The 27601-nt window shown below is 40.8% G+C and overlaps 1 protein-coding gene across 2 annotated transcripts; it reads left to right on the forward strand.

Annotated features, from left to right (window-relative positions):
* The first annotated feature begins 1642 nt into the window (after nt 1-1642).
* On the forward strand, nt 1643-25725 carry FCRL1 (Fc receptor like 1). Of its 2 annotated transcripts, none has more exons than XM_009434890.5 (11): nt 1643-1784; nt 14679-14699; nt 17695-17961; nt 19142-19429; nt 19613-19891; nt 20229-20345; nt 21724-21751; nt 23568-23650; nt 23872-23943; nt 24682-24710; nt 25637-25725. In XM_009434890.5, exons 1-11 carry the CDS (start codon nt 1754-1756, stop codon nt 25706-25708), a joined length of 1287 nt encoding a protein of 428 aa, XP_009433165.3. In that variant the 5' UTR covers nt 1643-1753; the 3' UTR covers nt 25709-25725. The 2 variants fall into 2 exon arrangements, with proteins under 2 accessions (XP_009433165.3, XP_001168778.3); XM_001168778.7 differs by having other exon boundaries at nt 1644-1784; nt 24679-24710.
* The last annotated feature ends 1876 nt before the right edge of the window (nt 25726-27601 follow it).

The raw sequence follows: 27601 nt of genomic DNA on the forward strand, positions 1-27601 counted from the left end.
AATACCACATGAACTTACTTATATGTGGAATCTGAAAAAAATAAGAAGTTGATATTATGGAAGTATAGCATAGAATAGCATCTATCAGAGACTGAGGAGGGAATGAGGAGGGAAGAGAGGGAAAGATTGGTCAACAGGTACAAGGTGCCAATTCGATAGGAGGAATAAGGTTTGGTGTTTTATTGCACAGTAGGGTAACTATGGTTACTAGTAAGGTATTATATATTACAAAATAGCTAGGAAAGAGGCTTTTGAATGTTCTCACCACATAGAAATGAAAACTGCACGAGAGAATGGATATGCCAACCACCCTGATTTGATCATCACTGTACAACATATATATGTATTATATTGCAATGTCAAATTGTGCCCCATAAATATGTACAATTACAATGTGTCAATTAAAACATTTAAAAAACCAACAGATTAAAAGAAAAAGAGAGAAATGAAACAGCAGAGTGTATGCAAAAACAGCTTTACACCCTGGATTTAGAGGGCTCTACATTCTCATTCAGGAGATTTTTTGCATTGGTCCTGAAACTTTACACTAAGCAAGCTTATCCCCACACAGGCTTTCCTAAGCCAATAAATAAAGCTGTGGAATACCTATTCGTTTTCAGCACTTTCGCTGTTAGCCTGGTTACCAACATTGCTCCCTTTTCCCTCTGGTTTTGCGTATCACTGAATAGTTTCTTTTCTCAGTCATACTCATTGAGCTGGATACCTGGACTTAGACATCATTGCCTGACAGCATCTTTCCCCTAATAGGTTACTTTCCACACATTCTAGTTATTCTTAATCCTAGACACTCACAGATTTAAGAAATGTTGAAAATTAAGATAGCTTATTCTTCTCCAATCCCTAATCTAGGCTTCACTTGCCTAGAACTGGTATCCCTAATGTGCTAAAGGTAGCAATGGGAGAGATTATAGGTACCCTGATTTTGAGGGAAAAGAGGGGCAATTTTACAAATGCCAGAGTTAGTACTAATGGTGAACCCTTCTCAAGTGCCCTGAAGCTAATTTGCATATATTTCTTTTCTGTATTTCATTTTCAAATATCCCCCAGATTGTAATTTGCCGTGATTTTATTTTTCAGTGATTTCATGCTCATTTACTGGTACACTGAAAGTTTGAATATCAAAGTGTGTATCTGTATGAATAGGTTGACCCTGTACATAAGTCATCATATGCAGCAAGGGTCAGACACTACACATAACCGGGGTGACAGCCCCATCAGTCCCTGATTTAATGACATGTTTGCGTAATATGACTATACTAGAGAAAGTTTGCATAGTGGGACTATATTGCTGAGCAAGAAGAATGTGCCAATTAGAGACAATCCAGGAGACATCCCTATCAAAGGTGAAAAGTATTGTAGATGTATCAAAGATGAATTTCAGCAGGACCATAACCTGATGAGACTCATCAAAGTAGGAAACTGCCTTTAGAAAACTTCCTTTGAAATACCTGAATTCTTGAAAAAGTCCCTCAAATATTGATGTGTACTATCTGCAGCTTGTGGAACTGAATCAAACTATATTTTAAAAGGAGCATCTTTAATTTTCTCAGCCTTCATAGAAAAGGAAATGGAGACTGGTCATGGGAGGGCTCTTCTTCCTTCTACTTCTGCTGAAGGGTAACTTCCGGTATCAACTTCCTCAAACCTCTGATGAGCTGCTGCTGCTCGACTCTGAGGTGCATTCTTTTTTTGATGAGAGGCATCTCTAGGTACCATCCCTGACCTGGTCCTCATGCTGCCGAGGCTGTTGCTGTTGATCTGTGGTGAGTTGGGCAACTCAGAGCAGGGCATGGGATGCAATCATGCTTGGGCTCTGCTTCCTGAAGGGCTGTAAGGACTTCTTAGGACTAAGGTTCTGTCAGGTAATGCTCAGGGGTGCTCAGATCTCCACTTCCATGGAGGGCTCAGAGTCAGGCAAAAAGTTGTAGATATTTCAAAAAGCCAGAGTTTTCAAGAAAACTATCATTTCAGTTTTTATCTCATAGGAAGTGTTCACTGTCTGTCTTCCTTTCCATCAATAATTGTCTTTGTTCTCAGTGTTTTCAACAGCTGCCAAAAGAAAAATCTATGTAATAAATAGGCCTCTGAATTCCTTGCCCTTCTTACTACCAACGTTATTTCCTTTTATCCCTCTCTGACTCCCCATTCCCACAGTCAAACCTTAGAACTTATCATCACTCCTTTGTTTTCAGCATACATCCCCCACCCCCACTAAGTTGTGTTTCTAGCTCACTTTCTCCTGCACTCTATTTCCAACATGACTTCAATTACCCCAGGGCTACTTTTCCATTATCAGTAACTACACTTCATGTGCTCACTTCTCATGGTACTCAGCTCAGATTCTGCAGCTCACCACCACAACACTCCCTCGAGCACACCTTCATCTCTCTTCCCCCATAGCACTCTCCTGGTTTACACGCCCTTCTGCATGCTTCACTCCTGGACATAAACAGCTGAATGGGATTTTTTTTTTAAATGCACAACCCTGATGACTTATCCCCTTTTAAGTGTAGGACCCCCAAATCTCAGGTAGCCAACAGCAATGCCAGGCAATTATCCTACATGTTCACAGTCCATGTTGCTCCATTATCACTATTGCATACCTTGTCCTGTCACCTCATACTTCTCTGTTCACTCTCATTGTGTAATCTTGCTTCATATTTCATTGAGAAAATAAAAGCAGTCGGAAGAAAACTCTCTCATCTTTCTGTTGCTGTTGACCTACTCACCTCTGCATTCACATACACTGCCTTCTCTTCCCCTACCATGAATATATTGCCCCTCATCTTGTTGATGACAAGACTCTCCACTTGTGCATTGGGCCCATGACCCTCTTACTTTCTCAAAAAGTTTGCTCCATCATCAATATGTTTCTTCATTCTAAATTATTCCCATAAGTATACAAACATGCTACAGTATCTTTTATTAAAAACAGCTTTATTGAAATATTATTCACATATAATACAATTCACCATTTAAGTTATGCAATCCAATGGTTTTTTATGACAATCACTGAGTGGTGCAACTATCACCACAATCAATTTCAGAATGTTTTCATCACCCAAGAAAGAACGCCATACCCACTAGCAGGCATCCCCAATTTTTTTTCCAACCCCTCACCTATCCTCACCCTTCTATTTTCTGGCCACATGCAATCATTATCTACTTTCTGTCTCTCTATATTTGTCTATTCTGGACACACACCCCCATATCTAACTGTAATTATATATCCCTTGAGCAACATTTCCCTCATTCCTCCTTCCCCACTATTACCCAAGCTTCTTGTAACCACGATTCTGCACCGTCCTTCTATGAGATCAACGTTTTCAGATTCCACATGAGTGAGATAATGCAGTACTTGTCATCCTGTGCCTACCTCATTTCATTTAACATAATATCCTTCAGGCTCACCCATGTTGTTGTAAATGATAGGATTTCATTCTTTTTTATGTCTGAATAGTATTCCATCATGTATGTATATTGCATTTTCTTTATCCATTAATTTTTTGATGAACATCAACATTGATGCTGTCTTGGCTATTGTGAATAGTGCTGCAATAAATGTGGGAGTGCAGATATCTCTTTAACATACTGCTTTAATTTCCTCTGGATACATGTCCAGTAGTGGGATGGCTGAACCATATGGTAGTTCCATTTTTTATATTTTAAGAGCCTCCATACTGTTTTCCATAATGGCTGTTCTAATTTACAGTCCCACCTACAGCATGTGAGGATTCTCTTTTCTCGACATCTTTGACAATACTAGTTATCTTTGGTCTTTTTGATTATAGCCATTTTCACAGGTATGGGGTAATATTTCATTGTGGTTTTGATTTGCATTTTTCTGTTGATTAGTGATGTTGGGCATTTTTTCATATACCTGTTGGCCATTTGCATTTCTTCCTTTGAGAATTAGACCATTGTTAATAGGGTTGTTTTCTCACTATTGAGTTGAGTTTCTTATATATTCTGGATATTAACTTTTTCTCAGATGTATTGACTGCAAGTACTTTTTCCTATTTCGTAGGTTGTCTCTTCACTCTGTTGACTATTTCTTTTACTATGCTGAAGCCTTTTGGTTGTGTGTAATCCCGTTTGTCTATTTTTGCTTTTATTGCTTTTGCTTTTGAGGTGCTAGCCAAAAAAATCACTGCCCAAATCAGCGACATAGAGTTTTCCCCAATGTTTTCTCCTAGTAGTTTCAGTTCAGGGTCATACATTTAAGTCTTTCATCCGTTTTGAGTTGATTTTTGTCTACGGTGAGAGATAAGAATCTAATTTCATTCTTCTATAAGTGGATATCCAGTTTTCTTAATACTATTTAGTGAAGACACTGTCCTTTCCACATTGTGTATTCTTAACACCTTTGTTGAAAATCAGTGGGCTATAAATGTGTGGATTTATTTCTGGGCTCTCTATTCTGTTTCATTGGTCTATGTGTCTGTTTTTATGCCTGTACAATGCTGTTTTGATTATTATAGGTTTGTAGATTATTAGAGTTTTGAAGTCAGGTAGTATAATACCTGAAGCTTTTCTTTTCTTCAAGGTTGTTTGGGCTATTCAGGGTTTTCTGTTTGTTTATTTGTTTTTAGTTCCATACAAATTTTAGGATTGCTTTTTCTATTTCTGAAGAAAATGTAGTTGGCATTTTGATAGAGATTGCATTGAATCTGTAGATGATTCTGGGTAGTATTGACATTTTAACAGTATTTATTCTTCCAATCCATGAACATGTGATATCTTTCAATTTATTTGCATCTTCTTCAATTTCTTCATTAATGTTTTATAGTTTTCACTGTAGAGATATTTCAACTCCTTGGTTAAATTTATTCCTAAGCATTTTATTATTTTATAACTATTGTGAATGGGATTGTTTTCTTAATTTCTTTTGCAGGTAGTTCACTATTAGTATATAGAAACACTACTGATTTACATATTTTGTCTATCTATCTATCTATCTATCTATCTATCTACCTACCTATCTACCTACCTATCTATCTACGTATTATCCAGCAACTTCATCAGTGAAGTTGCTGCCCAAATCAGTGACATAGAGCTTTATCATTTATTAGATAAAATTTTGTTGGTGGGGTCTTTAGAGTTTTCTATATATAAGATTTTGTCATCTGCCAACAGGGACAATTTAACTTCTTCCTTCTCAATTTGGATGCCCTTTCTTTCTCTTGCTTAATACTTTGGCTAGGACTTCAATTATTATGTTAAATAGAAGTGGCCAAAGTGGGCATCTTTGTCTTGTTCTAGATTTTAGAGAAATGCTTTCAACTTTTCCCCATTCAGTATGATATTAGCTATAGACTTGTCATATATGACCTTCATTATGTTGAGGTACATCTCTTCTACACCTAATTTTCTGCGAGTTTTTAACGTAAATGGATGTTGAATTTTGTCAAATACTTTTTGTGCATGTATTGATCATGTGGTTTTTATTCTTGATTTTGTTAATGTGATGTATCATTTCTATTGATGTGCATGTTGAACCATCCTTTCATCCCTGAAATGAATCCCATTGATCATGGTAAATGAATTTTTAAAATGTTCTGTTGAATTTGGCTTGCTAGTTATTTTGTTGAGAATTTGCACATCTATGTCTATCGGAGATATCGGCCTGTAGTTTTCTTTTTGTTGTGTTTTTGTCTGGTTTTGGCATCAAAGTAATATTGGCCTCTTAGAATGAGTTTGAAAGTGTTTTCTTCTTTTAGTTTCTTGGAAATCATTTGAGAGGAATTGGTATTAGTTCTTTAAATGTTTGGTAAAATTCAGCAATGAGGCCATCAGATCCTAGGTTCCTTTTTGATGGAAGACTTTTTATTACTGATTGAATTCCCTTAGTTGTTATTGGTCTGTTCAGATTTTCTATTTCTTCATAATTAAATCTTGAGAAGTTATATGTGTGCAAGAATTTGTATATTTCTTCTAAGTTACCAACTTGTTTGCATATAATTGTTCACAATAGTCTCTTATAATCCTTTATCCTTTATAATCTGTGATGTCAGTTGTGATGCCCCCTTTTTATCTCTGATTTTATTATTTGAATTTTCTCTCCTTTTTCTTATTTAGTCTAGCTAGTTTGTCAATTTTGTTTATCTTTTTAAAAAATTGACTCATTTCATTGATCTTTTGTATTGTTTTTCTAGTCTCTATTTCATTTATTTCTGCCACAGTCTTTATTGTTTCCTTCCTTCTACTAACTTTGGGTGGAGTTTGTTCTTGTTTTTCTAGTTCCTTGAGGTGAAACGTTAGGTTACCTATTTTAGATCTTTCTTCTATTTTTGATGTAGGCATTCACTTCTATAAACTTCCCTTTTAGAATTGCTTTTGCTATATTTCACAGATTTTTGTATGTTGTGGTTCCATTTTTATTTGCCTCAATAAATTTTAAAATTTCTCTTTGAATTCTTTTTCATTGACTCATTAGTTCTTTGGGAGCATGATGTTCAATTTTCATGTATTTGTGAAGTTTCTGAAGTACCTTGTGTTATTGATTTCAAGTTTTATACCATTGTGGTCAGAAGAGACTTCATATAATTTCAATCTTTTTAAATTTGTTAAGACATTTTGCTTCCTCAAATATGATCTATCCTTGAGAATGTTCCATGTGCAGTTGAGAAAAATGTGAATTCTGCAGATATTGGGTGAAATGTTCTATAAATGTCCATTAGGTTTATTTTGTCTAGTGTGTAGTTTAAATCTGATATTTCTTTTTTGATTTTCCATCTGTATGATTTTCCATTGCTGAAAGTGGAGTGTTAAAGTCCCCTACTATTATTATATTGCAGTCTATATCTCCTTTTAGATCTAATAATATTTGCTTTATATATTTGGGTGCTCTAGTGTTGGATGTATGTATGTTTAAAATTGTTATATCTTCTTGATGAATTCACCCCCTTATCATTATACAATGGCCTTCTTTGTGTCTTTTTATAGTTTTTGACTTAAATTCTATTATATCAGATATAAGCATAACTATTCCTGTTCTCCATTTTCATGGTATTTCTTTTTCATCCTTTTACTTTCTGTTTATGTATGTCCTTACAGGTAGAGTTTCTTGTAGGCAGAATATAGTTGGGTCCTGTTTTTTAAAATCCATTCAGCCACTCTATATTTTTTAATTGAATAATTTAATCTATTTACATTCAAGGTTACTATGGATAGGTACAGACTTACTCCTGCCATTTTGTTGAGTGTTTTCTAATTGTTTTGTAGATCTTTCATTCCTTTGTTTCTCTCTTGTTGTTTATCTTTGTGTTTTGGTGGATTTTTTGTAGCACTAGGCTTTGATTCCTTTCTCTCTCCCATTTACATATCTGCTGTCAATTTTTTCTTTGTGGTTACCATGAGGCTTATATAAAAAATCTTATAGTTATAATAGACTACTTTAAGCTGATAACATCTTAACTTTGGTCTAGACATTTACCATTGCCACCATTATTTATATTTTTGTTGCCTTATGTTACATATTTTGTATTGTGTATTTATTAACAACTTATCACAGCTATAGTTATTATTGACCATTTTGACTTTAAGCCATCATAGTAGATATTTGAAAGATTTACAAATCACCGTTACAGTAATGAGATTTTCTGAATTTAATGATCAATTTACCTCTATTAGTTAATTGTACACTTTCACATGTTTTCATGGAGTAATTATTGTCCTTTCACTTCTGGCTGGAACACTCTCTTATGCAGTTACTTTAAGGCTTGTCTAGTGGTCTTGAATTCCATCAGCTTTTGCTTGTGTGGGTGAGACTTTATCTCTCCTTCATTTCTGAAAGACAGCTTTTCTGTGTATAGTATTTCTGCTGAAAGTTTTCTTCTTTCAGCACTTTGAATATATCATCTTATTCTTTCCTGGCCGGCATGATTTCTGGTGATAGACCTGATGATACTCTTATAGAAATTCTCATATGTGTGACTTGATGTTTTTGCTGTGTTTAGAATTCTCTTTGTATTTGACCTTTAACAATTTGATTATAATGACCTTGGAGAGGACCTCTTCAGGTTAAATCTATTTGGGGATTTTTGAGCTTCATGGATTTGGTTGTTCATATCCATCCCAAGACTTGAGTCGTTTTCAGCTACTATTTTATCAAATATGCTTTCCAAAACCTTCTCTATATCTTTTTCTGCTAGTACTCTAATAATACAAATATTTGCCCACTTAATGGTGTCCCATAAATCCTGTAGGCTTTCTTCACTTTCGAAAAAAAATTTTCCTCAGCTAACTGGGTTATTTCAAAAGATCTATATTCAAGTTTAGAAATTCTTCTTTATCTGGTTTGCTGTTGAAACTCTCAATTGTAATTTTTATTTCATGCATTTAATTCTTTAGCTCTATGAATTCTGTTTGGATTATTTTCATGATATCTATATATTTTCAAATTTCCTGTTTAGGTCATAAATTGTTTTCCAGATTTTATTGAACTTTTCATCTGTATTCTCTTATAAGTGAGTTTCCTTAAGATTATAATTTTGAATTTTTTAGGCAATTAATAAATCTCCAGTTAGTTATTGGAAAATTATTTTGTTCTTGTATTGGTGTCATGTTTCCTCGCTTTTTCATGTTTGTTGTGTTCCTGCTTTACCATTTGTGCATCTGGTGGAAGAGTCACCTTTTTCAATTTTATAGAGTGGCTTTTGTAAGAAAAGACTTTCACCTGCAGAATGATCCTAGGGTGCCGATGGATCCTTAGTTGAGGAAGTTTCATTGGTTTGGTTCCAGGTGAGCATAGTAGTGTGGTCTCTGTGTAACTTCTTCAGCAGCAATCAATGTCAGCAATGCTTGTGTGTGCCTCAGTGGCCTAGGCTGTAGGAGTTTGTGAGGGTGGTGGTGGCAAGATAGATTGCTACAGTTCTCAGTGGCAAGAGCTTTAGGGATCTTCCTGTTCTTTTCCTCATAGACCATCATACCTGAGAGGGTGTCTTTTGGTGTTTGGCCCTGGCATGGGTCACAGGCAGGCATGGTAGTACTGTGTTCCAGGGCACAGATGCTTGAGGTGGTTGTGGTCCTGCACTCAGTGTCCTGCACACAGTGCCACTACTATGGCATCTGTGCCTGGATGCAAGTTCATTGTCTTAGGTATAGATGGACACAGCTCTTCCACCAAGACAAAGAATGTGACTCTGAAGCACTCCCCAGTATCTCAGGCCCAACAGGCAAGGTTGTACCTGTGACTTTGATCCTGGGGGTCAAGATACAGCACTATCATGGCTCTAAGGATAAAGGGCTTTCCAAAGGCTCAGATACTGGGAAGCAGATCACAACTACAAATCAAATCCCAGAGTCAGTGAGACACAGGGGCAACTTAGGCACCAGGAGAGAGTGTATTACATAGTGGTGACTCTGGACCCTGGAGTGGTGGGACACAGTAGTGGCCCCGGCTCTGTGATGCCAGGTGTAGTGACCGGAAAGACCCTGGAATGGTGATAGGATGCAGTTGTGGCTTCGGCTCTGGAGAGCAGGGAACAGTGCAATATTGGGTTCACTCCCCAATATCACACCATCACACCAAGGAAATGGTGTGCCTCAGCAGCTCAGGCTTCAGAGGGCTAGTCCAGATTCAGGCAGGACACTTAGGCTGTTTGGCTGAGAAGGGCAGAGTAATACAGATTGGCAGGTGCTGTGTTTCCCCAGGGGTGAGGTGCCAGGCTGGTTTTCACACCAAGGGAGCATGCAGTTGGTCTGCTGGCTCAGCTGTGGCTTCCCTAGGGGCAGGATGCCTGACTGGGTCATATGCCAAGGAGGCAGGCACATGGTTGGTCTTCTGGATAAGGCTTGACTTCCCTACTGGGCAGGACAGCCTGTTCCTTGGCAGGGCAGAGTGTCATGTGGACTCAAGTGACAGGATCACAGCTGTCTCCCTGAGCCTAGGTTTTGAGTCCCTGGGGTTGGGGCACTGAAGCCACTAGGATGGAGAAAATGGAGTGATTCCTAGACAGCTTGTTCCCATGGATTAGGAAGCAGGGAAGCTTGGCTAGCATATGGTGTACTACTGTGTGTAAGCATGATGCAAGGATGGTGAAGCCTCAAGGATGAAAAGATGCAGTGACTACTGCCCCCAGGAACAGAACACACTCTAGTAGTTGCTCTAGTTTCAAGATGGTGCTGTGCAGTAGTAGCTTGGGTCATGGGATGGGAGGAGCCACAGTATGGGCTCTTACTCTAGAATAATGCAGCCATATGAACTCCAGGCAGCTTCCAAAACTGGACTTAGGTCCTGTGAGAACTGCAGGATTCTCCAGCAACAAAGACTGCTGGTGTCCACAGATATAATGGGGGCTTCTGGGGACTTCTTTACCTTTTGTTTTCAGGGAAAAGCCCCTCCTAGGCTTGAATCCCAGCCTGCATTCCAAGCTGATCCTGACTGAGGAGACAGAGTTGCAGAGGCAGGTTGCAGGGTTCCGTTCCCTTCTTTATGTAGCCATCCTGAGTTTCTGTGATCCATAAGATTTCTGCCATTCCCCTGCTGTACTTCAGTGCTCTCCTTTAGACACTCCAGTCAAAATGTAGTTGTTTCCTTATTATTTCAGTCTTTTTTTAGGGGGGGAGGAGGATGAGTAATAGACACCTCTAGTCAGCCATCTTGCCGACATCACCGACAATGTCTTTTCTCTTAAAATAATAGAAATATGGCTTCCATTTACTACACAAGTTTTCTGTCTCCCTTTATAAAGTTTTCAGTGCACCAGGTGTGGTGGCTCATGCTATAATCCCAGCACTTTGGGAGGCTGAGGCGGGAGGATCGCTTGACATCAGGTGTTTCAGACCAGCCTGGGCAACATAGCAAGATCTTGTCTCTACAAAAAATAAAAAATAAATAATTAGCCTGGCACTGTAGCACATGCCTGTAGTCCCAGCTACTTGGGAGGCTGAGGTAAGAGGATCACTTGAGCCCAGGAGGTTAAGGCTGCAGTGATCTGACCTCCAGCCTGGGTGACAGAGCAAGATCCTGTCTCAAAAAAGTAAAATAAAACAGAAAGTTTTCAGTGAATTGCTGTCTTTGCTTCACTTCCTTTCATTCTTTATTTAATATTTATTTTTAATTTACATTACATTAAGATTTACTTTTTTGAAAGACTGTCTATAATTTTTGATAAAGATTTAGATCCATATAACCACCAGCAGAATCAAAATACAGGACATTTTCATCCCTTCAAAAATTTCCCGGCTGGGTGCAGTGGCTCACGACTGTAATCCCAGCACTTGGGGAGGCCGAGGTGGGTGGATCACCTGAGGTCAGGAGTATAAGACCAGCCTGGCCAACATGGTGAAACCCCATCTCTACTAAAAATACAAAAATTAGCCAGGCGAGGTGGTGCAAGCCTGTAGTCCTAGCTACTCAGGAGGCTGAGGCAGGAGAATTGCATGAACTTGTGAGGTAGAGGTTGCAATGAGCCAAGATCACGCCACTGCATTCCAGCCTGGGTGGCAGAAAGAGACTCTGTCTCAAAAAAAAAAAAAAAAAGAAAAAAGAAAAAGAAATTTTCTTATGCCCTCACTCCCTTTTATGGTCAAATCTTCTCCCATTCCTAACCCCTGGTAAACTCATTTAAGTCCTTACACTTCTTCCTCATTCTTCCTTGAACCCACTTAAATCAATCTTTCATCCTTACCACTCCATTGAAACTGTTCTTGCACATAGCATCAACCATCTTCATGTTGCTGCAACAAGGGGTCAATTTTAATTTTTTATTTTACTCAATTTCTCAGGGGCATTTGATCACTCTTTTTTTTTTTTGAAACACTTTTAATTTGGCTTCTGGAATATCATATTCTGCTGGCTTTCTTTCTAATTCAGTATCTGCTACTTTTCAGTTTCTTTGCTAAATTATTTAATTTTTTTAGAGTCAGGGTCTTACTCTGTTGCCCCAGCTGAAGTGCAGTGGGATGGTCATGGCTCATTGCAACCTTGAATTCCTGGTCTCAAGTGATGCACCTGCCTCAGCTCCCTGAGTAGCTGGAACCAGAGACACATGCAACCACACTCAGCTAATTAAAACAATTTTTTGACCAGGTATGGTGGCTCATGTCTGTAATCCCAGGACTTTGGGAGGCCAAGGTGGGTGGATCACCTGAGGTCAGGAGTTCAGACCAAGCTGACCAACATGATGAAACCCAGTCTCTACTAAAGAAAAAAAAATACAAAATTAGCTGGGTGTGGTGGCTGGCACATGCCTGTAATCCCAGCTACTTAGGAGGCTGAGGCAGGAGAATCGCTTGACCCCGAGAGGTGGAGGATGCAGTGAGCCAAGATTGTGCCATTGCACTCTAGTTTGGGCAAGAAGAGTGAAACTCCATCCCCCCCAAATAATTTGTTTTTTTGTTTGTTTGTTTTTGTTTTTGTTTTTTACAGACAGGGTTTTTTTTTTAAATTAATTAATTTACTTTTTGCCACCCAGGCTTATCTCAAACTTCTGGCCCCCATCAATCCTCCCACCTCAGCCTTCCAAAGTGTTGGGATTACAGTCATAAGCCACTGCATCTGGCTTGGATCCTTTGCTGACCTCAAAATGTTGGACATCCTCAAAGTTGATACCTAGACTTCATCCATACTCACTTCCCCAAATTATATAATTATGTCACTTCATGTGCCACTTTAAGCTTAAATGCAAGCTTATTTCTCCAGCTTTCACCTCTCTTTTAAATACCTCTTATGTACTTAACTGCATTCGGGTATCTAATAGACATCTTAATAAACATCTTAAACTTAACATCAGGTGTTTAACAGGCATCTTAAACTCAAACAGATCTCTTGATCTTCCACCTGCACTACCACCACCACAAAACTTAACCTATTTTCCCCCACAACTTCTCCAATTCAGGAAATGTCACTACCATTCTTCCAGTTGCTGTGGCCAAAAATCTAAGAGTCATACTTAATTCCCCTCTCTCTCCTTTTGCACTTTCTATTTAATCCATAAGCAATTCCTATTAATTCTACTTTCAGAATTTATACTAAAGTCTGACCACTTCATATCACCAGCGCTGTCTAATCTTAGCCACTATCTTTACTCTCCTACACTAAATTCCCACTAACGTTCTCCCTGCTTTTCTTTCACTTCTATACTGCTTTCCTCACAGTGTCTGAGTGATATTGTAAATTAAGTAAGAACTGTCCATAGCTCCCCATCACACCTAAAATGAAATCCAAAACTATTGCCAAGTCCATAAAGTGCCCATGACTGGATCCTTCCTATTTCTCAGACACCGATAACTAACCCCTGCCCCCTACTTGGTCAGCTCCAGGTGCCCTTGCCTTCTCATTCCTCCTTGTACAAGCGTATTTCCTCCTCAGGATACTTGCATTCGATGTTTTCTCTGCCAGGGATGCTCTTTCCCAAATATTCAGAAGACTTGTTCCTGATTTCATTTAGGTTTTTACTGAATCTATCTAAATCTACCTAAACAGTTAAGACCCTCTTAAGATGCTCTGTATCTTATTTCTCTGCTTTATTTTTCTTAGAGAACCAATCACCCTCTGAAAGAATATTATATACTTATTTTTAAATTGGCTCTCTACCACTATAATATGAATTTCTTGACATCAAAGATTGTCATTCATGTTTACTCCCATCACTCCAGGGCCATGCACAACGTCTGGCATACAGTGAGCACTTCAAATTATTTGCTGTATGGACAAGTGTATAGAATATGATTTTATGCTCTCTCCTATTGACACTTTTCTCCTACCTAAGGAACTAATTATTCAAGTAAACACTTAACCTAAGAAAAAGTAAGTATCTCAAACCAAGCTTGGCTAAAATAGATAATAGTAATGACACAATATTTACTGAATAAGTAAATTCCAGGCACTAGTCTAAGCTCCTTAATCTTCACAAAAACTCTGTGAGGTAGGTACCACAATTATCTACACTTTACAGACAAGGAAACTAAAGCACAGAGAGGTGAAACATTTCTCCCACAGTCACACAGCTTGTAAGAGAAAGAGCCAGTACTCAAATCTGTGTCATTCAGCTACAAAGCCTCCATTTTCCCCAGAATTATTTTTTCTTGATCATTGAGCCATAATATTATGGTCAAGTCCTTGGGATAGAAGAGAATTTTTGGAGAAATTTGAATTCCTTTTCTGGACCTAAGCCTCCTCTGATCTGAAATTGGTAAACAAAGGGTCTCTATGCCTTGAGTATGAGGCTGTGCACTCTCCTTGCCTGACTCTCTTGTTCCCTTGAGAGAGTCAATCCAAAGCTGGATCCTCAAGACTTTTGAAAGGAGGTGGTGGGAATGGGAATGAGGAGCTTGAAGAGGGAGCTGCTAAGTAGTTAGCAAAGATGCCACCTCCTAGTCACAGACAACACAGGTCATTGGCAATTACTTTATGATCATAAAAAAGAACGATGTGTTGTTCTGTGGGCAGGTGCTCTGTGGGTGATGCAGAATATGGGAAAAGGAGCAGAGAGAAAGAAGAAAAGAAGCAGGGGTAAGATAAGGAGGGAGGAAGAGAAGATGAAAGAAGGAAGGGGAGAAGAGAGAAAGAGGGAAAGAGGGAGGAAGAGAGAGATGCAGGGACGGTCCAGGGGATGGAGGGTGTGGTGTTGGGGAAGCTCTCAAAGGATTTAAACTTTGGAGATTTGTGGGATTTGCTGCTCTGTACTGATCTCTGCTGAATTCTCTCCCAGCTCCACTCTGTGAACCTGCCGGTGAGTTGCACTTCCTTTTCTTCTTCAAGGTCTGTGGGTATTTTGTTACTTAGGTCAGCACGGGAGGCCTGCAGATTGCTGTCTTAGCAGCCCCTTCCTGCCCAAAACATATCAGGGTGACAGCTGCTGAGGTGTACAAACATCAGTGGCTCCCTTGGGCCTGGGCTGCTCTGTCTTCACATCAGTCTCTGCACCTGACACGTGTCTGCTCAGTGGGGTGAACAGGTCTTGCTCTGACCTTCTCAAGAACACAGTCTTACTTCCGGGAAGTCCCAGCACAGGGAGGGAGACACTGTTTGCACAAGGAGGGCAAAGGGTGCTGAAGATTCATGCTAGAAGCATCTCTGTCCTCCCAGCCTTAGGAGCTCCAATTCCCAGTTGTGCTTCTCAGCTGGGTGTGTCACCGTGGGTGATGAAGGAAATGCCAAAATCACACATCCACGGAGAACATTAGAGAGAATCCTCCAGACATGTGTGGAATAAAGTAGTACTGCTGCCTCCTTCCTATTTTTAGCTCTCCTCTGCAGCCACACCTGTTACCCCAGCTCATTTTCTCTTTCGGACTCTGGTTTATGCAAACTTACTTCATTGCACTGGTCCTGATTCAAAGTCTTACCTTTACCAGAGAAGGAGAGTAAGCAATTCCTTTCCCCACCAAGGACTCTTCACTAGATCAAGCTCAATGATAAAATGTAAAAATTGCTATCTTGTGCAGAAAATACTAGCCACAGAGTTAAAAGAGATTGTCCTGCCACCTCAAGATCATCGGCTGCAAGTGCAAGTAGGGAACACAAGTTCCCAAGTTCCCTAGGAATTCCTGTGACCAGAAAGATTCGGAGAGATTCAGGGTCAATCTAGCCTTCTAGGTTCCTTATCTAATGTTTGTCCAAGTCTAACTGATGACTTGTGTTAACACCATGCATGCCTTGTGTCTGGTCTCATCTTTACCCCTAAACCCAAGTGCCCAATCCCAGCCTAAGCAGAAATCCAAAGCCATATCAAAGATGAAGAAACCAAGTTTCTGTCACCAGGTATTTTCCAGATAGTCTCTGCTATCTAAGAATTATCTGAAACAAGCTCTGAGCTGTAAGACTGAGCTCCAGACCCTTGCAATCCACCCTGTCCAGTTTCCCACTTCATTACCACCCTAGCCACATTGAGAATAGTGGGTTACAGATGCCCAAATGCTAAATGCCTTTCTTTTTTGAGACAGAGTCTCACTCTGTTGCCCAGGCTGGAGTGCAGTGGTGTGATCTCAGCTCACTGCTACCTCTGCCTCCTGGGTTCAAGTTATTCTCCTGCCTCAGCCTCTGGAGTAGCTGGGGACTACAAACTCATGCCACCACGCCTGGCTAATTTTTGTATTTTTAGTAGAGAGAAGTTTTGCCATGTTGACCAGGCTGGTTTTGAACTCCTGACCTCAGGTGATCCACCAGGCTCGGCCTCCCAAAGTATTGGGATCACAGCCGTGAGCCACCACACCTGGCCTAAATGCCTTTTTATTTATTGCCCTGCCTAGCTCCAAGAGCTGTGCTACTGGTCAGTCTTCTGGGGGCCACAGTTTTCCAAGGAAAGACAGTGAATCTAAGATATTCCATGCCTCAGGACAAAGCAAATATTCTGGAACTATGGATGGAACTGATGTTTAAAAGTTTCCAAAAAAAAAAAAAACACATTTCAGCCGAAAAGCTGAATTCCTAGTAATTCACCCTTTAGTAATCCAAAGCACTTGTCATTTTCATCTGGTAAGGAAAGAATAAAGTTTTGTCTTAGGGAAAGTATAATATTTTTCAAGGGGCAGAGGCTCTGAGGGTTGGATAAACAAATGCCCACACAGCCCATAGCTATTAGGGGTTGTGACATTTTTATGGGCTGCTGCAAGTTGGGGAGACGAGGAGAGAGCAGAGCACAATTTTATCATCTTATCACCAGAAAAGAGCCCCAGGCCGGGAGTGGTGGCTCACACCTGTACTCAGTACCTTGGGATGCCAAGGCGGTAGGATCACTTCAGCCCAGGAGTTCAAGACTAGCCTGAGCAACATCATAAGATCTTATCTCTACAAAAAATAAATAAAATTAGCTGGGCTTGGTGGCATGTGCCTGTAGTCCCAGCTACTTGAGAGGCTGAGGTGGGATGACTGCTTGAGCCCAGGAGGTTGAGGTTGCAGTGAGCTGAGATCGCATCACTTAACTCTAGCCTGAGAGTCAGAACATGACCCTGTCTCAAAAAGGAAAAAAAAAAAAGAAAAAGAAAAAGAAAAGAGCCCCTAACACCCCAAAGGGACACATCCCTGAGAATTAAGATATGAATTAAATTAGCTCTTTAGATCATGGTTTCTACAGAGGTTTGTATAGAAGCTGTGTGGATGGTAGGTACTGGGCATTTCCAAGCAAATACACCCCATTTCTTCTAATAGAAATAGCAGTAATAGGGGCAGGAGAGAGTCAGCAATGAGGGGATTGGGTTCGTCTATGTCTTTCCTGGACAGATCGACCCTGCAGGTCCCATATTCTGTTTTTGAAAAAGATAGTGTGGTTGTGGTTCTGAGATGCCAGGGGAAAGGGAACAGAAGAAGATAATGAACATAGCTTACAAGGATAAAAGAAGCATATTCACTTTGAATAAAACTTCAAGCTTCATCATCTCCAATGCCAACTCCAGTAACAGTCTTCAATATTATTGTACTGGCTTCAAGAAAGGTGTTTTTAGTTTATGGATAGAAACTTCAAAAAATAATAAGATCCAAGTCAAAGGTAAGGGTTGCCTTCTGAAAGATAATACTGCACAGGGGCAGGATGTACCAGGGGTGAGCAGGGTGAGTTCATGGCAAAGGAAAGCCCATGGGCCACTGGGAGGTGGTGGAGATATGTGGGGTGGCCTGTGTGTCCAACTGGCTGTTTCTTTGAGTCTTGTTGGCAAGTGCTGAGATACAAACTGCCTCTTACCAGAAACTCTGAACCGCATTAATCATTTGTGTTTAATTCCTCTCTCTAGATCTGTTGTTGATAGCCAGCCCCTCCCATCCCACAGAGGGGAGCCCAGTGACCCTGACGTGTAAGATGCCCTTTCTACAGAGTTCAGATGCCCAGTTCCAGTTCTGCTTCTTCAGAGACACCCGGGCCTTGGGCCCAGGCTGGAGCAGCTCCCCCAAGCTCCAGATCGCTGCCATGTGGAAAGAAGACACAGGGTCATACTGGTGCGAGGCACAGACAATGGCGTCCAAAGTCTTGAGGAGCAGGAGATCCCAGATAAATGTTCACAGTGAGTGTCAGTGGGGTCAGTCTGCCAGGATAGGCTGAGAAGGGCAGTGGCAAGAGACTAATCCTCACTGTTATGGGTTCTACCTCTGCAAGAGCAGGAGCTGTTTGAAAGATATTCCTGAGTTTCTCTCATTATTAGGATCCTTAAGGGATCTTCCCTTATTCACTCTGTTTCCATTCAGGCAAACAGAGAGTACTTAGGAAACCCTTACTGTGTGTCTTCACTGTGCTGGAGGGTGTGGGGGGAAGAGCTGCATAATATTTGGTCCCTGACTACACGAAGTTGATGCTTAGCCAGCACTCTGAATAACTAGGGTTAAATATGTGATGCTGCATTGTGTAGGACTGGCTGTTGACTACAGAGAAGGGGGATAAAGGACTGAGGTGTTCAGAGAAGGCTTTGCTGAAGGAGTATGTAGAATAGGTTACTGGAGCAGGGCTTATGGAAGGGCAGTTGGAGCTTGATTTCCAAAAAATAGAAAGAAAAGAGTGCTTCATAATTCATCTTGTTATTCCATGTCAGCGTTGACACTTGCAACATCCTCTCCCATTCTGTCATGCCATGAAGCAAATGTCTAATACTTCCAAAAGGCTGTGCTCTCCCAGGCTTGCTAAAAACTCAATACTGGTGAAACTGGACCACCACCACCACAATAATCACTGAGCAATTTATACATGGCAGTCCCTATCCTAATGCTTCACAGATATTGTGTAATTGAACCCTCCAACTGCAGGAGATAACTATCATTACCAGCTCTCTTTTACATATGGAAAATTGTACTTCAGAGAAGTTGAGTAATTTGATCAAGCACACACAACGAGTAAAAGAGTTGGAACCACTCTTCAAATAAGGCAGTTCGATTTACAATTTAGACTTGTAATCACTTCACTATACTATTGTTTCTTGAAAAAATGAAAGTTTGAGAGATTAAGGTAGTGGAAGTCACATTGTTCTAGGGAGAGAGGTGATGCTACACCTTGTATGGTAATACTATGGTGTCTTTCTTATCCTACCACCATCACCCAACCAATCAGCAGACCCCTCCCCACCTCACCCAAATTAAGCTATATACATCATTGACTTCACTCATGCTCTTTGCTTTCAGGACTGTCACATCTACTTACTGTCTTTGAAACTCTCCCTACTCAGGGTCTTCCTATGTCATCTTGTGTTCACACAGGGGTCCCTGTTGCTGATGTGAGCTTGGAGACTCAGCCCCCAGGAGGACAGGTGATGGAGGGAGACAGGCTGGTCCTCATCTGCTCAGTTGCTATGGGCACAGGAGACATCACCTTCCTTTGGTACAAAGGGGCTGTAGGTTTAAATCTTCAGTCAAAGACCCAGCGTTCACTGACAGCAGAGTATGAGATTCCTTCAGTGAGGGAGAGTGATGCTGAGCAATATTACTGTGTAGCTGAAAATGGCTATGGTCCCAGCCCCAGTGGGCTGGTGAGCATCACTGTCAGAAGTAAGTTCCACTACCCTTCGTTCAGCCAGCCAGTCACAAACTGGGCTCCACATTTCCCTGGGGCACACAAAGTTTCCCTGGGGCATGCTGAGGAAGTTCAATGGGGCTGAGCATCGGTGGGCAGGGATTATGAGTTTGCTGCATTGTCAGAGACTGTCTCTTACAGTCTACTATCTCCCTCAGTCCCGGTGTCTCGCCCAATCCTCATGCTCAGGGCTCCCAGGGCCCAGGCTGCAGTGGAGGATGTGCTGGAGCTTCACTGTGAGGCCCTGAGAGGCTCTCCTCCGATCCTGTACTGGTTTTATCACGAGGATATCACCTTGGGGAGCAGGTCGGCCCCCTCTGGAGGAGGAGCCTCCTTCAACCTTTCCCTGACTGCAGAACATTCTGGAAACTACTCCTGTGAGGCCAACAATGGCCTGGGGGCCCAGCGCAGTGAGGCGGTGACACTCAACTTCACAGGTATAGCTCAGGCTATGGAACTGTCTTGGTCAATGTCTCCTTCCCAGCGTCCTGGGAGAGTTTTGCTGGTGCCACTGTGCTTCCGGGGGTGTGCTACCAATGGTGGGGCCTCTGTGTGAGGTGCTGTCATGAGTGATGTATTGGAGGGGCATGGAGAACTCAAGGTTGGGTGCATCTCTTCTCTTTTCATAAAGATGATAAGCCACAAGTCCCTGGACAAATAAATAAATCCCCACTTGGAAGAGCAGACCTTGGGCACAACCCACACCCAAGATGTCTGCTCTCTAAGCCCCAAGCCCTTCCTCTGAGCAGATCATGCACAGGTCTCTCCCTCTAGTGCCTACTGGGGCCAGAAGCAATCATCTTACCTCAGGAGTCATTGAGGGGCTGCTCTGCACCCTTGGTCCAGCCACCGTGGCCTTGTTATTTTGCTACGGCCTCAAAAGAAAAATAGGTTAGTATTTAAAGAGAGTGGCATTTTGTTACTGTGATCTTTGTTTTCACTGAAATAGGCTGAAATTGTGACATGTATACTGCAAAAGATGTATATGCTGTTAACACCTTGCCTATGATTCTGCCCACAAAGCCAGCGGGTAGGAACAGTGCCTATTAACACAGTGTAACATTTTTGGTAAAGTTCTCCATCCCTCATGTGCTATCAGTTGAGGTTCGAGTGATATTTTGTGCTTCTGTGATTTAATTTTTATACAAAAATGTAATGATTTGGCCGAGGGCGGTGGCTCACACCTGTAATCCCAGCACTTTTGGAGGCTGAGGTGGGCAGATCACAAGGTCAGGAGATCGAGACCATCCTGGCCAACATGGTGAAACCCATCTTTACTAAAAATACAAAAATTAGCTGGGCGTGGTGGTGCATGCCTGTAATCCCAGCTACTTGGGAGGCTGAAGCAGGAGAATCACTTGAACCAGGGAGTTGGAGGTTGCAGTGAGCTGAGATCACGCCACTGCACTCTAGCCTGGTGACAGAGTGAGACTCTGTCTCAAACAAACAAACAAACAAACGAATGTAACTATTTAAAATAATCTGCCACAGAAGAGAAATACTGTTAGCAGTTCCAGCTATCCTGACTATATCCCAGTACTAAAGTCAGTGCATCAATTCTTATTCACCTTCAAGTATTGTGACATGCTTTTTCTTCTCTCTGAAATGCACATTCACACGTCCACATGTTCACTTACTGCTGGAACTTTCTCACTTGTCCTCTGAAATGACATTTTCTCCAAGAGGCTTCACCTGGCCTGCACAGCCTGCAATTGTTCTCTCCTATTATGAGTTCCAAGTTATTTAGATTCACACGTTATCACAACTGGTAATTACATATTTATTTGTATATTTAACCTTGGTCTTCTCTTCACTGAGGAAGTTGGAGACAAGGCAAGAGAAGACACTGTGAAATTCTCATTTAAATTCCAAGCTTTTCTGACATATTTGGGTACCTCACACCATCTATATCATGCTTGTGGCAGCATCTGCCTCCAAGGACTTTTGTCACAATAAGGTTGGGTGGTGTGGTTGTAAAACAAAACCAAAACATACAATAAATGTGCAAGTTTAGAGACTTGGGTCCCAAGTCCTAGATCTGGTACTAATTGGCTTTGGGAATCTCACTTAATTATTCAGGACCTGAGTTTCCATCTGTGAAATGAAGGCTCTGTAAATGAATGCCAGGATGTCTGCTGGGCACACAGTGGCACCCACAATGGGCATCTGAGCATGAGGCATATCCCTGTGCAGGGGGTATGAAAACACTGACAGTGCTGACAGTGAGGGTTCTTCCATTTATGTGTATGCTCATTTGTTTTTCTTTCAGGAAGATGTTCAGCCAGGGATCCACTCAGGTGAGGCCTGTTTTCACTATAGGTGTCAATAATGCAGAAAAATCTATTTTAAAAATAGATTTAGATTTGTTCTCTCCTGAGCATTTTTTTTTTTTTCGGCTTTATTATACCCAGAACTCACTCCTGAGTTCTCCCACTGGCAACTTTGAACAATTCATTGTCACTTCCCTTCTTTTAGATTTCGTACATTAATGATTTTAAATCTTTTCATTATTTTTCCTGTTGATCCCCTTCAATACCACTGCAGAATTTTTTTTTAATTTTATTATTATTATACTTTAAGTTTTAGGGTACATGTGCACAACGTGCAGGTTTGTTACATATGTATACATGTGCAATGTTGGTGTGCTGCACCCATTAACTCGTCATTTAGCATTAGGTATATCTCCTAATGCTACCCCTCCCTCCTCCCCCCCACCCCACAACAGTCCCCGGTGTGTGATGTTCCCCTTCCAGCAAATCTCAGGATACAAAATCAATGTACAAAAATCACAAGCATTCTTATACACCAATAACAGACAAACAGAGAGACAAATCATGAGTGAACTCCCATTCACAATTGCTTCAAAGAGAATAAAATACCTAGGAATCCAACTTACAAGGGATATGAAGGACCTCTTCAAGGAGAACTACAAACCACTGCTCAGTGAAATAAAAGAGGATACAAACAAATGGAAGAACATTCCATGCTCATGGGTAGGAAGAATCAATATTGTGAAAATGGCCATACTGACCACTGCAGAATATTAAAATCACATTGCGGCTGGGCACAGTGGCTCGCACCTGTAATCCCAGCACTTTAGGAGGCTGAGGCGGGCAGATCACCTGAGCTCAGGAGTCCAGACCACCTTGGGCAACATGGTGAAACCCTGTCTGTACCTAAATGCAAAAAATTAGCTGGACGTGGTGATGCACGCCTGTAGTCCCAGCTACTCAGGAGGCTGAGGCAAGAGAATCCCTTGAGTTCGAGAGGTGGAGGTTGCAGCGAGCCGAGATGGCACCACTGCACTTAAGCCTGGGTGACAGAGCAAGACTCTGTCTCATAAATAAATAAATAAGTAAATAATCACATAGCTTTCACCAGGATCATGCATTCACTCAATCAGTCAACCAATATTTGAGGATCTGTAAGTCATTCTGTTGAGTGCTGACAAATGTGAAAATATAAAAAACTCTTGAGAGTTTTAAAGTATTTTAGGGTAGGTAAGATACATGTACATTTCTGGAATGTAAGACAGATGGGAATGAACATACTGAACAGTTATTGGTGAAGTTCTTTAGATGTTTAGAGGAAGAAAATATTTTTTAAACTACTTCCATCTAGAGATCCCAATGTTTAGTTGTCTTTTTAATATAATGTATTATCATTTATGCCAACAATAAACAGGTATTCTTTTTTTTTCAAATGAGAGTAGCACTTTTCACTGGTACCTGCACATGAAGGAGCATTTTCTTCTGCCCCTTCCTCAAGTTGCTTGTTCTGCCCAGCAAAGTGTTTTCCATCTGGAGTGAATCAATATTTATTCATTTAATATTTAGGGAGCACTCATGATGTGAATGACACTATTCTGGGAATGGGAAATACCACACCTTACGCTCATGGAGTTACCCGCTGGTGCATGCTCTGCGGTGCCCCACTCAGCATGTGCACAGAGCCGTGACTCATACCACACTGCTGTGCCTTCTAGCTGCTCATTTCCCCGTAACTTAGTATTCTGCTCAGGACAATTTGTCACAGGCTTCTCTCCTTCAGTGTGATATCTGCATGATCTGGGATGCAATTTCAGATAAATAACATGTGTCTCTGTGTTTGCAGGAGCCTTCCCAGCCCTCTACCCCAAGAGTTCACCTACCTCAACTCACCTACCCCAGGGCAGCTACAGCCTATATATGAAAATGGTGAGCCTTCCCAAATGACCCAGGCCAACGATGGTACAGCAAGCTAGGGAAGGGACAATGGGATAACATCTGCTAGCCAAACCTGACTTTGCTGTGCCCTAGCCTCTGCTACAAACAAATGACTCATCTGTCTTCATGGCTGTGACAGGTGGAAGGTATGGAGTAATTTGAAAGACAGGAATCAGGGGCTGTGTCATGAAGTCTCCTTCCTTCTCTTGCAGTGAATGTTGTAAGTGGGGATGAGGTTTATTCACTGGCGTACTATAACCAGCCGGAGCAGGAATCAGTAGCAGGTGAGCCATGGGGGAGTAAATTTGTCTCTGACTTTTGTCTTTCCCAGAACCAAGAGAACAATCAGTGGCTGTGCATGGCAGACAACAGCATTCCTCAGAGCAGAAGGCTGTGAGCATCACTGTGTGTACTTAATGGCTGTCCTTGGGTCTGGAGCTACCTTGAGTAGAGCCCAGAGCTAATGCTAAGGTTCTTTCTTTCCCCTGGGGATGGGCTGTCAAATTTCTTAAATTATAGTCACTTAGAAAGAGCAAAAATCCCATGGCCTGCCTCTTCCTGACCTCCCAACACGATGGAGGTAAAACATGTAGTTACAATAAGGTGTCATTGTATGGCCTACATTTTATGCCTCGCTCCCCAGTCATGTGGCAGCATCAGAGGTGATGGCTTCTGCCTGCCCTCTTTAAGTAGCCTGACATACTCTTCATAACCCCATCACAGCTGCCTAGCTGGTGCTCTTGTCCCATCCTACACATGGTGAGCCCAGAATAGCTGAGAGGTATAAAGGCCCCTACTGGCATAGGGGGTCTACTTACCCTCCCACCCCCAGGCTACCAATTTTCCTCTGGCTACTAAGGGAATCACATTTGTGATAAACAGAAAAGCAAGACAGAAAATATTAATGGAAATCAATTCATGGGAAATAGATGGGAGAGGAAGAAGCTTTTCTTAACACAAGTTTAATGAAGGACTCTAAATATAAGTGGAATGTCACAGTACTTGTCTTTTCTCCACAGCAGAAACCCTGGGGACACATATGGAGGACAAGGTAAGAGTCTCTATTGTTCTTTCTTCCATGTTCTTTCTTTCCTCTGGGGACTGGTTCTCAAACTTCTTAAATTATAGCCACTTAGAGCAAAAATCCCACGGTCTACCTCTTCCCTACCTCCCAAAGCAATGGAGGTAAAAACACGTAGTTACAACAATAAGGGGTCATTGTACAAGGAAAGTTTGAAGGCTTACAAATACATTTACTTTAGCAATGGACACATGAATGATTTTTAGCTAAACTGCAGTGCATACCTAGTCTAAAAATTCTATTTATTGGAAAATCTTTATCCTAAAATATTGTTGAGCCATACAGCCATCACTTTGTACTATAAGGTTAACCAAACAATCTACAGCAACTAAATTAATATTGAACAAACCTAAGTTAATAGTAATTTGTGTCACTAAAAATTAGCATTTGGTAAACTTTGAATAATTCAAGGTATCACCACTGATACAAAAATACTTTCTTAAAACTGCAGAAATTCCAGCTCTGTGCATGTGTGCAAAAACAGTAGGTGCTTTGCAGTTTTGTCTAGTGTGGTGTGGCAGCCAGATATCTCAGGACAAAATTCAAATCCTTGGTGAAGTCCAGTGACATGCTACATTTAATTTATGAATATAAAATTCTGACAACCTTTTAAAAAATGACAGCCCATGGGCCTGCCTAACAAAGGCCCATAAGAATGAGCGAAGGCACTGTATGTTTGCATTAGTTTGCAGCTTATCAGGAGCATCTTTGTAGTCTACCAGTGGGATACAGGCACTCTAAAAATGCTGGCCTTGGACCACAGTTTTCCAAGAGGCCCTTATTTTTGCATTGCGTGATGTGCCATGATAAGATGCATCCAAGCTAACTGGGGAAGGGGACCAGTGGAGGCATGTTCTGCTTATCTTCCCTGCTCTAGTCCTAATCTTTGCTTCCAGGTTTCCTTAGACATCTATTCCAGGCTGAGGAAAGCAAACATTACAGATGTGGACTATGAAGATGCTCTGTAAGGTTATGGAAGATTCTGCTCTTTGAAAACCATCCATGACCCCAAGCCTCAGGCCTGATATGTTCTTCAGAGATCCTGGGGCATTAGCTTTCCAGTATACCTCTTCTGGATGCCATTCTCCATGGCACTATTCCTTCATCTACTGTGAAGTGAAGTTGGCGCAGCCCTGAAGAAACTACCTAGGAGAACTAATAGACACAGGAGTGACAGGGACTTTGTTATCAGAACCAGATTCCTGCTGGCTCCTTTGAAAACAGGTCATATTGTTCTCTTCTGTTTACAAGAGGAAACAAGATGGAATAAAAGAAATTGGGATCTTGGGTTGGAGGGACAGTGAAGCTTAGAGCACATGAACTCAAGGTTAGTGACTCTGCAGGACTTCACAGAAAGAGCTGTGCCCATCATTCAGTCCAAGTGCTTTCTCTGCCCAGACAGCACAGAACTCCAGCCCCACTACTTACATGGATCATCGAGTTTCCACCTAAAATATGATTCTATTTATTTTGAGTCACTGTTACCAAATTAGAACTAAAACAAAGTTACATAAAAAGTTATTGTGACTACAGTTAATTTTAGTGACGTATTTTTGTATATATAGGCCAACCTATACCACATCCAAAATTATGTATCTATTACAGCCCCTAGAAGCTTTATAAATACAGTGTGTCTTCTTTTATTCACAAAATTTTTGAAATCGTGGTAATATGGTTTGAAACCTGTATCTTAATTATTATTATTTTTTTAAATTGAGACAGGGTCTCACTCTGTCACTCAATCTGGAATGTAGTGGCACAATCTTGCCTCACTGCAACGCCTGCCTCTCAGGCTCAAGCAAACCTCTCACCTCAGCCTGCTGAGTAGCTGGGACTACAGGCACATGCCACCAAACTTGGCCATTTTTTGTCTTACGTAGAGACAAGATTTCACCATTTTGCCCAGGCTGGTCTCAAACTCCTGGGCTCAAGCAATGTATTGAATTTTAAAACAACCAGGCACTCACTCTTATGAATTAATAAACATTTGGAGGTATATAAAGTAAAAAGTTAAAGTCTTTCCTGTAAGTTAACACAAATGTTAACTATTGTTAAAAACTTTACAGGTAGCTCTCTAGATATTTTTCTATTTTTGTATATATACTTATGCATACATGTAAGTATATAAACATTTAGAAGTATACCTATCTAACAAACTATTATGAAATATTTTCAAATCTGTAAATAGATCTATTATACTATTTTAAAAGTCTCTATAGTAGTGTATTATATAGATAAATCATAACTTTTTTCTTTTTTTATTGTGGTAAATATGCACAACATAAAATTGATCATTTTAACCATTTTTAAGTGTACAATTCAGTGGCATTAAGTACTATCATAATATATTTTAATCCTTCTCATCACTGGTGGACATTAAGGAGACTCTCAAAAAATTCATATTATAAAAACAAAGTTCAAACAAATGTCTTTGTACTAGCATATTATGGCACTACTGCTGGATTATCTGAAGGATAAATTTGTAAATCTAGTATTGCTAGATTATGCATATTAAATATTCTTGTTAAATAGTCTTCAATGTCTCTCAGGTAAGGCTGTATCAATTTATATCTTCACCAAGAACGTCTGGGAAATCAGTTTGTGGGGTGTATTACTTAGTTTTCACATTGCTAATAAAGACATATCCGAGACTGGGTAATTTATAAAGGAAAGAGGTTTAATTGACTCACAGTTCCAAATGGCTAGAGAGGCCTCCGGACACTTACAATCATGGCAGAAGGGGAAGCAAACATGTCCTTCTTCACATGGCAGCAGGAGAGAGAAACTGTCCTCTGTTCAGCCTTTGCCCATCTTCTATGTCATTTGTGTTTTTCTTACAGTTTTTATAGGAATGATTTATT

The sequence above is a fragment of the Pan troglodytes genome, chromosome 1, assembly GCF_028858775.2.
Source record: "Pan troglodytes isolate AG18354 chromosome 1, NHGRI_mPanTro3-v2.0_pri, whole genome shotgun sequence".
NCBI lineage: Eukaryota > Metazoa > Chordata > Mammalia > Primates > Hominidae > Pan > Pan troglodytes.